Below are 14,199 nucleotides of genomic sequence, written 5' to 3'. Positions count from 1 at the left end.
ACCGGTTCAACCTCTTCCCTTTTCCGATAATGGAACAGGAGCAGTTAGCACCTTGCCCGTGGTTCCTGAGCTGTACACAGCAGAATCAAAATGACAACTCAGAACTCCAAACTCCAAACTCTAAACCCAAGCCGCTTTCTCCTAACAATATTTAAAATGTCTATCACAATAAGTTACAATACAAGAATAAAAACTCTAACAATATTTGTCATACAATATCTCTATTAAAAATAAAAAACTAAGTGATTTTTACAGTTTTTTTCCAAAATGGTCTAATTTTGTCACTTTATGGCATTAATAAATTAAAGGGTAATGAAAAAATGCCATTACATTTTCTTTTAAAATAAATACCTTAATAGAATTTCCAGTGTGTAGAAGCTTCTTTAAAGTTGAGCCTGAAAATTTAAAACAATGAATTAGAAATGGAGTATATGAAAGCATATTTAAGATCTATTTTTAAAAGATCAGTTTTACAAAGAAAAAGTGTACTTGTGAAAAAACATATAATTTTTAAAAAATAAAAGGAAGAAAGCTGACCTTCAGAAGCAAAGCAATGTCATAGAGGGAGAGACATATTTAAGATAAAAGTACTTTAAGTATGAACCTCTTCAAAATTCTTTTAAAAGAGTCAAAATGATTGATATTAAGGTAAGCCAAATGCCCACAGTGGATTATGTGCACATATCTCTTGTCAAGCATAAAATGAATGATTTTTAAAATCTCTAAAAGTAAAAATAATATAAAACCACCACTCATAAAACACTTTTACAAGAACATTTTACAAATATTCCGGACATCACGTTTCTCTCCTTGCAATGACGACCACATTTATGGGTTCGGTCCATCAATAAATCACCTAGCAGAGCACTCTGGTCACTTGTCAAGGAGAGGGAATCGAGGTTTACTCAAAACTACACCAGCCAACTGCAAAAACTGGTGGTGTGTCCCACTGCACTGAGGAAAGTCTCTCTTCTGAGGATGGAAACATAGTACCTATTACTCTATAAGTGTGTTCATGCCCTTAATATGGAGATGGCTTGGCAACCCCACCTAAATATCATATGCAGACTCTAAACGGGATCTTAACTTCAAGAAAGGGAAGTAATCTTTGAAATAAAAATATATTGAAAGTCTTAAGCAAGAAAATCTTTTCTCCCAATCAAATTTTGAGGAAAAAAGTTATTAGATCTCCTGATGCAAAGTTTTGTGCAATTTTTAAAAACTGAATATCACATCACATTTACTCCACCAACCTATTTCAAAGACATGTTGCACCAAGAAATAGAGGCAGTGTCTCAACGATTGCTACAGGTCACATCTATGTCGACAGATACATGCATGTCAGTTAAATGCATACATTTTAGGAATTCATTAGCCAGAACAAAATCACTGGTTACCTGAAGGAACCTTTTCTAACTGCTGTACTGTTTATAATACCTAACACGGGGGCTCAGTGGAAATTCACCATTGTCATGACTAGGTTACAGCATTAACACATTACTGGTTTGCTGAGTAAGGAAGTTAAAGTGCCCTCTTCCCTCTTCTTCTCCAGTCACCAAACCACGCCCAGTATTTTTTGGTCTAGAGTCAGTATTTAGCAGGCTGGGCTCTCTCATAGCTAAGGTTCAAGTGCCTGTGCTCAAGGACTGTTTTATCCCACACCTTTCTTCAACTTAGGGTCTTGCCCCTTGTCTCCACATTCATCCATTCTTGGAAAAAGTCCATTCTGCCTCAGCTCAGTATTTGCTTCCTTAGGCCTATGTGGACCTCATGACGCTTGGCAGGGCCAACAGACACTTCACCTCCCAGGAGACTCGGGATAAAGTCTACACAGACAGTTCTCCTCCCAAACATCTGGCAAATCCATCATCTTGCAACATATTCTGGGGAACACTTTCTCCTGATCACTGGGTGCGACTGCTGAGGCTTGTCAGTCTTTCCCCTTCTTGGAATGGGTCCAACATTTTTAACTTTTAACCTACCCATAGTTGTCTATACCAACTCTTCCCTACACAGGGAGGAGAAAAATACACAGAAAAAGAATAGACTTTAGAAAAAGACATACAGAACCTATGTCCCGTATCTGTCAAGAATCCCCAACTTTTTGAAATTAATCTGGTAATTTGCTACAGCAGCAATAGAAAACTAATACATATATATTTGATCTATTCCATTCTCTTGTACTCAGAAACTCTTGTACATGTGAAGCAGTACAGTTTAGCAGTTATAAGCCAGATTTGGGAGGCAGACTGCTAGGGTTCAAATCTAGGTTCTGTGTTTACTGAGTAATCTGGGTCAGTTACTTAATTTCACCACATCTGAGTTTTCTCCTCTGTAAAATGGGATAATACCAGTGTCTACCATAGAGAATTGTAATGAGGTTTAAATGAGTTAATATATATAAATGCTTAGAACAGTGTCTGGTACATGGAAAGCACATTTTCCTCAGAAGATAGGACATCAACTATTCTCTAAGGAACTCTTTTTAAACAAGAACAATACTGGAAAGAAAAATTTGTGCAGTGGGGGTACATAGCAGAGGGTTTCAACATGAGAACTGGTGAGAAGTACCTGAGAGCCTTGCCTGGCCACTTCGGGTATTCCCTAAGACCTTAAGTTCACAAAGATATTTCTACTCTAACTTTACCATTATGAAATCCTTTTCATTTTAATCTCAGAAATTTCTCTATATATATCATTCCTGTTTGGATTTTTAAACTCTTCATCCAAACTATGATCATACCCACCCCATCTCTTTTATGTGCCTCTTCAACCCTACTGGTTGTCATTACATTTACTCAAGTGAAAAAAATAAATAAACTAGTAAATAAAATCTAATTCGTTGGACTGATTCTATGAAACTCTAACTTCTATTGGCTAACTTTTATTGTATTTTAACAATAAATATCCTTTGAACATAAATCTTACTACTTTGTTTTTTTTTTAAAGATTTTATTTTTTCCTTTTTCTCCCCAAAGCCCCCCGGTACGTAGTTGTATATTCTTCGTTGTGGGTCCTTCTACTTGTAGCATGTGGGACGCTGCCTCAGCGTGGTTTGATGAGCAGTGCCATGTCCGCGCCCAGGATTCAAACCAACGAAACACTGGGCCACCTGCAGCGGAGCGCGAGAACTTAACCACTCGGCCACGGGGCCAGCCCCATAAATCTTACTACTTTTGAGGCGGCAGTAAGACTACCAGGACAGGAACTAGGATGAGAAGAGGGAGGGCTCTGCACAAAATTTAAGAGGGCACCAAAAAACTCAGTAATCAAATAATATTTTAACGCAATAGCTTTTAAAAAACAAACAAAAAAAAATCAGTGCAAAAAACCCATGATGAACAATATTAAAATTTTAAGTAAGTACCAGTGTTGAGCTGAGCCACACTGGAGCCTGAGGTAAAAGGAAAAATGTGTATCCCTATCTATATGGTTTCATGTCTTTTTATCTTTCCAGAACATTAAAGTAGTTGAAAAAATATTAAAAAATTTAAAGGCTCAATACTGAAAAGTCAAAAGGTATTAAAACTCACATTAGTCTAAACATTTTATTTGTAACACAGAGTATATTATAATTTTATTTTCCTGGATTTAATGGAAGCAAATTCATCAATATTTTAAAAATCTACTTCTTTGTTTATCTCCTTTTTCAATTGTGAGAAGTGCCATGCTTGACAATTTCTCCTGATGAAGTAGCAATCTTTTAAAGATATTTTGAAGGCCATAAGTTCACAAAGATATTTCAAATCTAACTTTCACATTATAAAACTGTATTTAATTCTTTGAAAGCTCCCTTTGTGTATCATGCCTCGAATCAATTAACAAGCAATGGCAGAACACCACCAGGGAAGGGGCAGGAACACAGAGACCCTCTGGGCTGGTGGGGTGCAAGGTCTGCTCAAAGCTGCCGGGGAACAGGAGCACAGAACTTTCCGCACTGCCACATCTACACTAAGCATGTGAAATAAACAAAAAATTTCTCAAAATGGATCAAGCACCTAAATAGAACTTCTAGAAAAAAAGACAGGTGAAGATCACTGTGATCCTGAGTGGCAAAATTTCCTTAGACAGGACACCAAATGCATAATCCATAAACGAAAAACTGTTAAATTGGGCTTTATTAAAATTAAAAATTTTGACTCTCTGAAGAACACTATTAAGGAAATGAAAAGACAAGCCAGAGATGGGAAGAAAATATTTCCAATTCATATATCTCATAAAGCACTTATATCTGGAACATGAAAAGAACTCTCAAAATTCAATATTTAGAAAACAACTCAATTTAAAAAAACAGGCAATAGATTATCACATACACTTCACCAAAGATATACAGATGGCAAATAGCACATGAAAAGATGCTCAAGATCATTAGTCATTAGAGAAATGCAAATTAAAACCACAATGAGATACCACTACCACTAAAATAAAAGGGCTGATCATACTAACCATTGACAAGAATGTGGAGTACCTGGAACCTTCACACTGCTGGTAGGAATGTAAAATGGTGCAACCACTTTGGAAAAGAGTCTGGCATTTAAACATATGCCTGTGTATGATTCAGCCACTCCATTCTCAAGAGATACGAAAGTGCATGTTCATACAGACTTGTACACAAATGTTTACAGTAGCTTTATATGTAGCGAAATACTAGAAACCACTCAAATGCCTATCAAGTGAAGAGATAAACTATGGTATATCCATACAATAGAATACTGTACAACTCAGAAATAAAAAAGAATGAACTATTAACATATCCACCAATACAGATGAATCTCAAACTAATTATATTGAGTGAAAAAAACAAACAAAAAAGAGTATACACTGCACGATTCTATTTCTGTAAAACTCTAGAAAATCAAACAAATCTATAGTGACAAAAAGCAGATCAGTGGTTGCCTGGGGACTGGGGGGTGAGTTGGGGAAGAGTGGGAAAGGAACAAGAGAAAACTTGTGGGAGTGACGGCTATGTTCATTATCTTGATTGTACAGGTGTATACCTATGTTGAAATTTAGCAAAATGTACATTTTAAACATGTACAGTTTATTGTATGTCAATTATACTCTAAAAAAATTGTTTTTTTAACAAAAGAATAATAGAGCAGGTGGCCTGGCAGTGACTGAGTTCAACATCAGAGGGATGGAGGTTATGGTCTGAGGTCTGCATGATGATGAGGATCCAGAAGAGAAGTCAGGAAATCACAGAGGGTGAGGGGGTCAAGGGGCTGATGGGTAACTTGGTATGAAAGAAAAGGACTGGGAGAGGGTTCAGCCATTTAAAAAAAAAGAAAAAAAGCAAGTAAGCAGGAGATCAGAGACACGGCAGCAACAAGGAGGGATAAGGTGGCATAGTCTAGGAAGAGAGATTTCCACTGAGGGGGTGGTCAATGATGTCTAGAATTGACCTTGGAGGAAAAAAAAAGGACGACGATCTTATCCCCATACCCCTGAGAGAGAAGAGGAGCCTCAAAGAAAACCCAGGTTTTAGTAGCCAAGGAGACGAAGGCAAGAGGCAGAAATTGTAGGGCTGTTGCTTAACTCAAGAAGAGGTCTTTCAGAGGGCAGAGCACAAAGAAGGGGGAAGGAGGGGAAAAAACACAGAGCAATGATGGTGAAAGCACCCCAGAGAGGACTCTGGGAAGACACCAAGTGAGCTGAAGGGGCACTAGGCCAAGCCACCCCTGGTGGACACAGACACATGCAGGGTCACTGGATTTAGCTCAGCCTGGCTGTGATGTCCCTCTGAAGGGGTCTTAGTGTGAAGTGGATGGGGAGACCTGCTTCCTCAGGAAGAGTGGACTGTGGGGCGGCCTGACTGTGAGGGCCCCAGGGAGGGCTGTCAGACAAGCTCCTGAGGAAAGCTTAGAGCCCAGGGAGCAGTATAATGAGAAACGAGGCTGCTCCGAGTTTGCTCAGAGGATGCATTACATCCCAGGCAATGTGAGGCCACTGAAGAGCCGAAGGCATAAAGCCAGGGACACTCTTAAAAAGTCATAAACAAATCTACAGTGTAGTTATGCACTTAGTTTTTATACTATGTATAAGAAAAAGCTAGTTGAGCAAACTAGATTTAATAATGACATATATAAAAACACATATGAACAATACTGTATTCTGTATTCAGCACTGTACACTGAATGGGACAGGAAATCTGCTTTCTAGAGGCTTGTGAGCAGGAAACCTTCTTAAAGCAAACACACATGTAACTTGAGTCCTGTACTGATAACACATGGGCACAAGAAAGGGTGCCACTGACTGCCCTTGCACCAAATTTCCCGGTTTGCTCATGTGCCATTCGTCATCTCCTCACTCCCTGTCAGTTCTCATTATCGCAAAGAGATAAGACTTCAAGCGGCCACCTTCATCCACCATGACTGACTGGCCTAAAAATCACTTTAAGAATAGTTTGACAAACCAATTTTTTCCATTTTAATCAACAATGGAAATTTACAAATAGTTGAGTAGCTGGTTAGTATACATTACAGAGTCATGAGTGTTGTGTCAGCCACTTCCCTGATCTTCTTACTCTCCAAACATCACTTGAAGCAGTATCTCTAGATGCTTGGAATAATGAACCAGTATTCACTTCACATGGCAAAACTTAGAGTTCAAATACGCTTCCTCATTCAATGATTTGTATCAAGGAGCCAGGATTAAAAACCTTAAACAAAGAGAAACGTACAGACTATTTTTTTCCCTCTAAAAACAGTTTTAAGAGAAATAGAGTATCTCTCTTTGCTACAAACAAAACAAGTTGACATGATAAGAAACAGACTTCAAACACTGGCAGTTGCTGTTTCAAGTTATTTTCTTCCTTCTCAGGATAAACGTGGCTATCAGGTAGGTCTGAGAGCTGTTAAGACTAGCAGAATACAGGAGTTGCTCTGATGTTAGGTTTCTACGCCTACTAACACTGTCATCTGTAGTGCAGGACAGGAAGCACACTGAATCAGTGGCGGCAAACCAAGCTTCAAGATTCTAACCCGATATTTCAGAGTACCTTGGCCACTAGCAGCTGCAATAACATTCAATTACTAAGTTTATCCAGCAGTGTTGTTCCTATTGGGTAAGGAATACTAGATGTCTAGACTGTAAAAAGCCTAAAGTGAGGAATATTAGATACCTGGAATGTCAGGTACTGACTAGTAAAAAGCTTCCTGCCTTAGTCTCAGAGGCTTTTCAGAAGATGCCAATGTTAGAGAGATATTTAAGGCACATTCCTTTCCTTTGAAATCTAGTGTTTCCTTATAGTTTCTTAGCTTCTACAACTAACTTGGACAAGACCTTGAGTGACAAACGGTAACAGTTTTCACAAATCCAAATAAACTGGGAAGAATGCAAGAATACATGCAGTGAAGCACGTAAAAAAAATGTGTAGAATTACAAATCCATAATCCCTTATCAGCAATTTCAAAACCCAAAAACCCATGAAAACTGAAGCTTCTTTTGTGTAATTCCTTAGTGGACAGGACCTCACCTGATCTGAACTCACGTGGCAGCAACACCTGACTAACCTGACTGAGGCTATTTGGGGTTTAGTTATCGCACTGATGATGAATACTCACATCTTAGGCTACAGAAATAAGAACTCTCTGGGTTACAGGGTACCGCCCAGACCCCTAGGCTGTTACCTACGGACGTGATATCATCACGCTAATGGTCGTTGTATATCAACACACCACACTGCCTTTCTAAAATATGAGAAATTCTGATTCCAAAGCACATCAAGCCTGAAGATGACCATAAAAGAGATGTGGATCTGTACAAACACCAACTTCTATCCAGTTTGACAAATCATGCAAAAATACGCTTATCCTAAAACAGCTTTACTTGCTTATTTGATTCAAGCATTAAGTATATAAGCATCAATAATAAGGATGATTTTATAGCAAACGCCATACTTCAGCATTATGAAATATGACTCATTCCGACCATGCTTAAAGCCAGTTTATTCTACGCACAGATAAACAACACCAGCTCTTACGATGGCTCAGGAGACCTAGCACTCTGTAATCCCAATCCAAGAGTCACTGTGCTCAGGAAGACACTATTAAACTGGGTAAAAAGCTCCTTATGTTTTTACTTTAATTTAAATACACAAGGCCAAAGCATCAATTAAGCAGAAATGCTATTGACAACTCTCTAAAATTTAAAGGAAAATTTTCTTTATGTGTTTGAAAGATCTAACGACCAAGGCACCATCTTAAAGTAAGATTTATTCATTCATTTCAATAGATGTATTTCCTATATATACTTTATTTTCTTTACATTTATAACATATAACAAAATAATTCAGTTTATATAAGGGTCAGTTACATTCTCCACATAAATAATCCTAAATTAAATTTAAGTTTCTGAATTTTGGAATATCCACTGAATCTGCCATGTTCTTTCAGGTTCCATGTCTTTTTTTTTAATTAATTAATTTATTTATTTATTTATTTATTTATTTTTGAGGAAGATTAGCCCTGAGGTAACATCTGCTGCCAATCCTCCTCTTTTTGCTGAGGAAGACCAGCCCTGAGCACACATCCATGCCCATCTTTCCCTACTTTATATGTGGGATGCCTGCCACAGCATGGCGTGCCAAGCGGTGCGTAGGTCTGCGCCCGGGATCCGAACTGGCGAACCCCGGGCCACCAAAGCAGAATGGGTGAACTTAACTGCTATGCCATGGGGCCGGCCCCTCCATGTCTTTTACACATTGATCTCCCACCTAGAAAGAACTTTCCACACTTTCCATACTTATCTTTCAAGGTTCAGATCGAAATTACCTCTCTTGAACCCTTCCTCAATTCCTCTGAATAGAATTATTGAACTTTTCTTCTTTGCAACCATTACACTTCTTTCACAGCGCCAATTATACTGTAATTACTTTTTCTCACCTCTCACTAGGCAATCAACGTATACAATACAAGCTACTGAGAGATTCTTTGCTTTTGCCCCAGAACTTTGCACACGAATGTCTCTCCCTCAATAAATATTTGAATGAATGAATGATCAAATAGTTAAGATTCCAGTATAAGGTTATGCTCTCCTCAAATATGACCATCCGGCAAGGAAGAAAATATGATCATAAAAAAGATAAACTGGTAAAAAAGAAAAATTGTAGGAAATATCAGAGTCTTCTAAGGTAGAAAGATTAAGCCAAGCATTCTTCAAACAGACAAGAGAATACATAATCAACACCACAAATTATGCCAGTTGTGCTGTGAATATTAAATTGAGATGAAATGCTATTCGACGTCAAAATGCAGACAGAAAAGGCAGCCATGGTAACTTGCTTTATTTCAAGTTTCCTTTTGCTGCCGCATTCTAAAGCATTGGTCCTACATCAATGTTTCTCAAACTTATTGTGAAAATGTTAAAAATGCAGACCATGATGTGGCAGGCCCGGCCGGGGCCTCAGACTCTGCATTTTCCAACAAGCTCTCAGCTGAGGCTGATGCTGCTGGTCTATAAACTACACCTTAAGTAGCACTTTCAGAGCGAGAGAGAGACACCATCTTTTCCTCCACAGTCCAGGTTGGACTTGTCTCAGTTTTAATTAGCATACCCTTGCTATAACCTATCTTCATGGGTTTAATCACATAAAACATTACTGAAGATTCAACTGGAAGAAATCCATATTACTTAAAAATTTTTTTAATTGTTCTTACCTATACTCTGGTAATGCCATCGAAAGAAAATTCGTTCAGGTAGAAACTGCAGTATCTTCTATAAAACAAAAGAAAATCAATAATACATAAAGAGAACATAAAGTACAAATGAAATTACACATTTTCATGATAGCCCCATACAACTTGCTATATACATATTTTAGAAGTAAAAAGAAAAACTCTTTGTAATAATATAAATACTGTACTTTATCCTGTACCCCATAGGACAGTTTTTACTTGCCCCAGATAAGCTTCCTTCTCTGAATGTTTTATAGAGACTACTGTTCCAAGTTTAACTCATCATAAAAGAAAACAAGAAAAAAAAACTACAATGATAATTTTATCTTAATTAAATCTAGCCATTACTTAAACATTAAAAGAATAACTTCTCAAATGCCAGATTCCTCAGGTTTCTTCTTTTTCACTTTCCATTTCCCATTTCACTTTCCACTTCCATTCCTACTTCCCAAACACACTTACACACACACACAATGTGCACAGGTGAGACAAATCCCATTTAGTGAAAACATACTAGATATCAAGCCTGGCATGTGAAATGTAGAAATAAAATAAATATGAATAAAACAGTTAGTTCTTACTTCCAAGGGTTGAATGATTAATGGGCAAGAGAGACGGTAAAGGAACTATCTCCCAGTGGCGCAGCAGTTAAGTGCACACGTTCCACTGCGGCGGCCTGAGGTTCGCCGGTTCGGATCCCAGGTGCGTATATGGCACCGCTTGGCATGCCATGCTGTGGTAGGCATCCCACATATAAAGCAGAGGAAGATGGGCATGGATGTTAGCTCAGGGCCAGTCTTCCTCAGCAAAAAAAGGAGGCCTAGCAGCAGTTAGCTCAGGGCTAATCTTCCTCCAAAAAAGAAAAGAAAATATCATCCAGGAAAAAAAAAGCCTGACAGAAGTTTGTCTGAGGTGCTACAGAGGTGAGGGGGAAAGCACCTTATCTCAGTAGGGTCTTCATGGAATGCTTCCTGAAAAAGAGGAAGCTTGAGCTGAGACTTATAGGATTAATTAAATTAGCCTAGCACAGAACAGAAGCAGAAGGAAGAGCATGTGTGAAGGCCAAGAGGCAAAGACAGCCTGGTGCCTTAAAGGAACAGCAGCATCAAGAGGGTCCACTTGGCTGGGAGGTGGATGAGGAGGGGAGGAGATGGGACTGGAGAGGCAGGGGAGGCCGCAGGTTGATGTTCTCACGGAGCAGTTGCAGTCTCTGAACAGGTTCCAGCTGGAGGTAAATGTAAGATGGCTGAGAAGAGAGGCAGAGCTATCGAGAAGAGGCGATGATAGTACTCCAGATAAGGAATAAAATGGCCTGGACCAAGATCAGCAAGGGAAAGAGGAAAAGCATATGACAATGATATTCAGGAGGTAAAACTGTCGAGATGGGTGGGTGGAGCAGTTGTGGTAAACGGATGACTCAAGAATGACTCCCCAATGGCTTAGTAGATGGTGATACCTTTATCTAAGGCATGAAGTCCAGAAAGAATCTCAGAATTGAAGCGTATCAAGTTTCGTTCTGGACATCCAGGAATTTGAGGTGTCAATGGACTAAGTAGAGATGTTCTTCTAGGCAAGTGGATTTATTGGTGTAGAGTGCAGGACCAGGATTTGGATGGTAACAGAATACAGGTAGCAGCTGAAGATGTGTGTATATGAGATCCCTCTGGGGAAGAGCTTAAAATGAGAAAATGAGATGAAACCCTAGAGATATCAGTGCACTGAGGTTCCCCTAAGAAGGTAGAGCAGAAGCCAGAGAAAAGCGTGCACAGGTCAAAGGAGAAACTTGTGATGCGATACTTTTGCTGTTTAGATGTTTATTTCTTTTAAAGATTAGAAATACTTACGACTATTTACATGTACAACTAGTTACAAAAAGTTAAAGATGGTGGAAAATGTGGGAAAACTGATGCCACGTAACAAAGTGACTTCAGTTACCCAGATATTTGTGGATGTAACCCACAACCTTTGTCAGTCAGACACCAAACGCCAGGCAGGATGGATTCACCTATAAATTGTGCAGAGGCAAGTGGCTCTTTGCGGGGAAAAAATCAAAACAGGTCTTCACCTTGCAATATACACTAACATGAAGTTTAGATGGACAACACACAAAAGGAACTAAGTGTAAAAACTGGGTTATATTTAAGCTCCAGTACATTAAAAGGGAATCAGCAGTTAAAAAGAAAGTTCTTTATAGAATATTTTAATAAGAACCCACACAAGCACTGTCCTACCAACAGAATGTAAACCTGAACATCCCCATGAGCTGTAGAAGATGACAAAGACAGGGGTAAGATCCCAGAGAGCTGTCCAGAGATTATGGGAAAACATCACAAGCCAGGAGATTAGCACAAGAAAACCAATGACTGAACTGATAATAAGGATGAGGGTCTCAGTAGTCAGGCTGCTGCCAAGCCAAATAAGCAACCCTAGAGCCCAGAACAAGCATAGTCAGGGGGTGGGCTGGGAGGTCTCCAAGCTAAAGAGAGAAAGACAGCCTCCATTTGCACCTAGTTTTCCGATTCTTTAGTTCCAAGTTCAGTATGTTTGATAACAAATGAACAATGATAGTTGAAGGGTGAGTTCTCTGGGAAACAGACACTGTGGTGGAGTTAGGAGTGCCAATGTTTTACTGGACAGTAACATCTGTGAAAGTGAAATGAGGAAGCAGGACTGGGCAGGGAGAATCAGACCATCACACAGAGCTGACAAATCTCTGCCAGCCTAGCAGAAGTTCTGGAGTAAACACAGCCCATTAGAGGAGCCCCAAGAGGCTGAAGATGGTCAGGCCCTCATACTAGTGCCTTGCTCAGGCATTGGCTGAATACAATGGAAGAGCATGACCAAGGCTAGAAAGCTGAAGGCCTTAACAGCTGGAGGGTGCCAGCTAACCCCATTCCTTGCAACTAGGCAGCAAATTCTTTCTTGAAAGAGGATGTAAGCAGTACATCTCTATGTCTCCCACAATAATCTTCAATCACTAATTAGAATACTCTCATCATATTAAGAGGCTGATGTACTGGGGGAAGTGTACCCTACTTTAGGGACATAGCCTCTGCTGGCATTGTTTCTCATCAGTTGGCTGCAGCCTCACGATGATAGAAGCCTGGGCCCACTGAGTCCTTCCCATATGTTTTCTGCCTCCTTCCACGCAGTTCACTATTTCTGAGTGAATAACTGTAACTTGGTATCCTACTTTCTCATGCATTTTCCTCCAAGGGGACTTGGCAACCCAGGTATGTTCCAGGATCATATTCTGATCCCATCTTGCCACTTAATTTTAAAACGTCATATAGAAGGTGCTGAGAAAATTACTCTAAAGATCAGGATACATCTTATCTTGCACTAGATGAATGCCTGGCATGCCCACTGTTCTTCAGATCTTTACTTTAGTCAGGAAACCAATTTGACACTGAATCACACTTTTCAGCTTTCAAAAATACTTATCAGTCTTAGGTTTAGTAGGTTTACTTATCGGATTTAGGTTTCTTTTCTTAGTAGGCAACAAAGAAAAATGTCTTTTTAATATAATGAAAAATAAAGAATATAGCACAATGGTGTGTATCTAGATGCTTGGATACTGTTGGTTGGCCACAAGTAGTTTCCACCTTGTTCTGAGGGCACGCCTATCATTATCACCACTTCTGGATAAAAGTCTTCAGATTTACAAAATGGATGGACTTTAAAGACACTCAAAAGAAAAATTCAATAATGTTTGGATATGAAACGCCATGCCCAATGTCTGAGCTACTAAAACTATTCCCAAACAGACAGAATCTTACACAACAATTCAAAGACTAAAACATCACCCACATTGATGCTTCTTTTCACACCTAAATATTTCAAGGGCCATTTTTTATGCATTAAAGTCTATGTAGTCAATAAAAATAAAGCCCCACACAACCATCTGTGTCTAAATGCTAAGCCTGTCCATCAGAAAGTCCCAGATGAAGCCTATCTTTTCTGAGGCAAATACAATACAGCCAATAGTCTAAGCTACACTACTGTGAATGCCACATAAGCTATTGACATCTTGTTTGTAGTTTCACTGGAGAGTAAAACCAAAAAAATTTTTCAGGAAAGCCACACAGTGTGAATAAATATTACTTTTCTGAAAAACACATGGCTCTGTTTAATGCTCAGTACTCGGCTGCATCTATATGGTAATCCATTATAGCACATGAAATCGAAATTAGGTATTACTACTGATCAGCACATCAGGGAATCTGTCATTCTTGTAACTGATTATCCATAGTTCTTTTTTCTTCAGAACCGACTACATGACCAGGAATAATGTGAAAAGTAAGCTGGAGTTTATACAAGATGCTACACTGTACTTTAAAACTGCTGATCTTCGTTTAATTTGTATGGGAAACATTTTCTTTTCAAATTATTAGCAGATGATTGCAACATATCCCAGTAGATTCACAACTGATTTCAATTCCACTGAGAAAGGTAGTACAGTGAAGAATGAGAAAAATATATACCAACTCATGTAATGTAATCTACTAAAACAATGGCCAACTAA

At 38.9% G+C, this 14,199-nt stretch overlaps 1 protein-coding gene across 14 annotated transcripts in view; it reads right to left on the bottom strand.

The window, feature by feature from the left end:
- Window positions 1-14,199, bottom strand: part of RALGAPA2 (Ral GTPase activating protein catalytic subunit alpha 2) — a 323,293-nt gene that overhangs the window by 253,035 nt on the left and 56,059 nt on the right. For all 14 annotated transcript variants that reach the window (XM_070247008.1, XM_023626011.2, XM_023626010.2 and 11 more), the window contains 2 exons: window positions 9,657-9,714; window positions 352-395 (listed from right to left, as the gene is read on the bottom strand). In XM_070247008.1, coding sequence (XP_070103109.1) covers window positions 352-395; window positions 9,657-9,714 — 102 coding nt within the window. The remainder of the gene's footprint in view (window positions 1-351; window positions 396-9,656; window positions 9,715-14,199) is intronic.

Source organism: Equus caballus, chromosome 22 (assembly GCF_041296265.1).
Source record: "Equus caballus isolate H_3958 breed thoroughbred chromosome 22, TB-T2T, whole genome shotgun sequence".
In the NCBI taxonomy this organism is placed as follows: domain Eukaryota; kingdom Metazoa; phylum Chordata; class Mammalia; order Perissodactyla; family Equidae; genus Equus; species Equus caballus.
The sequence above is the reverse complement of the archived record's forward strand: the minus strand, read 5'-3'. Positions and strand labels throughout refer to the sequence as shown.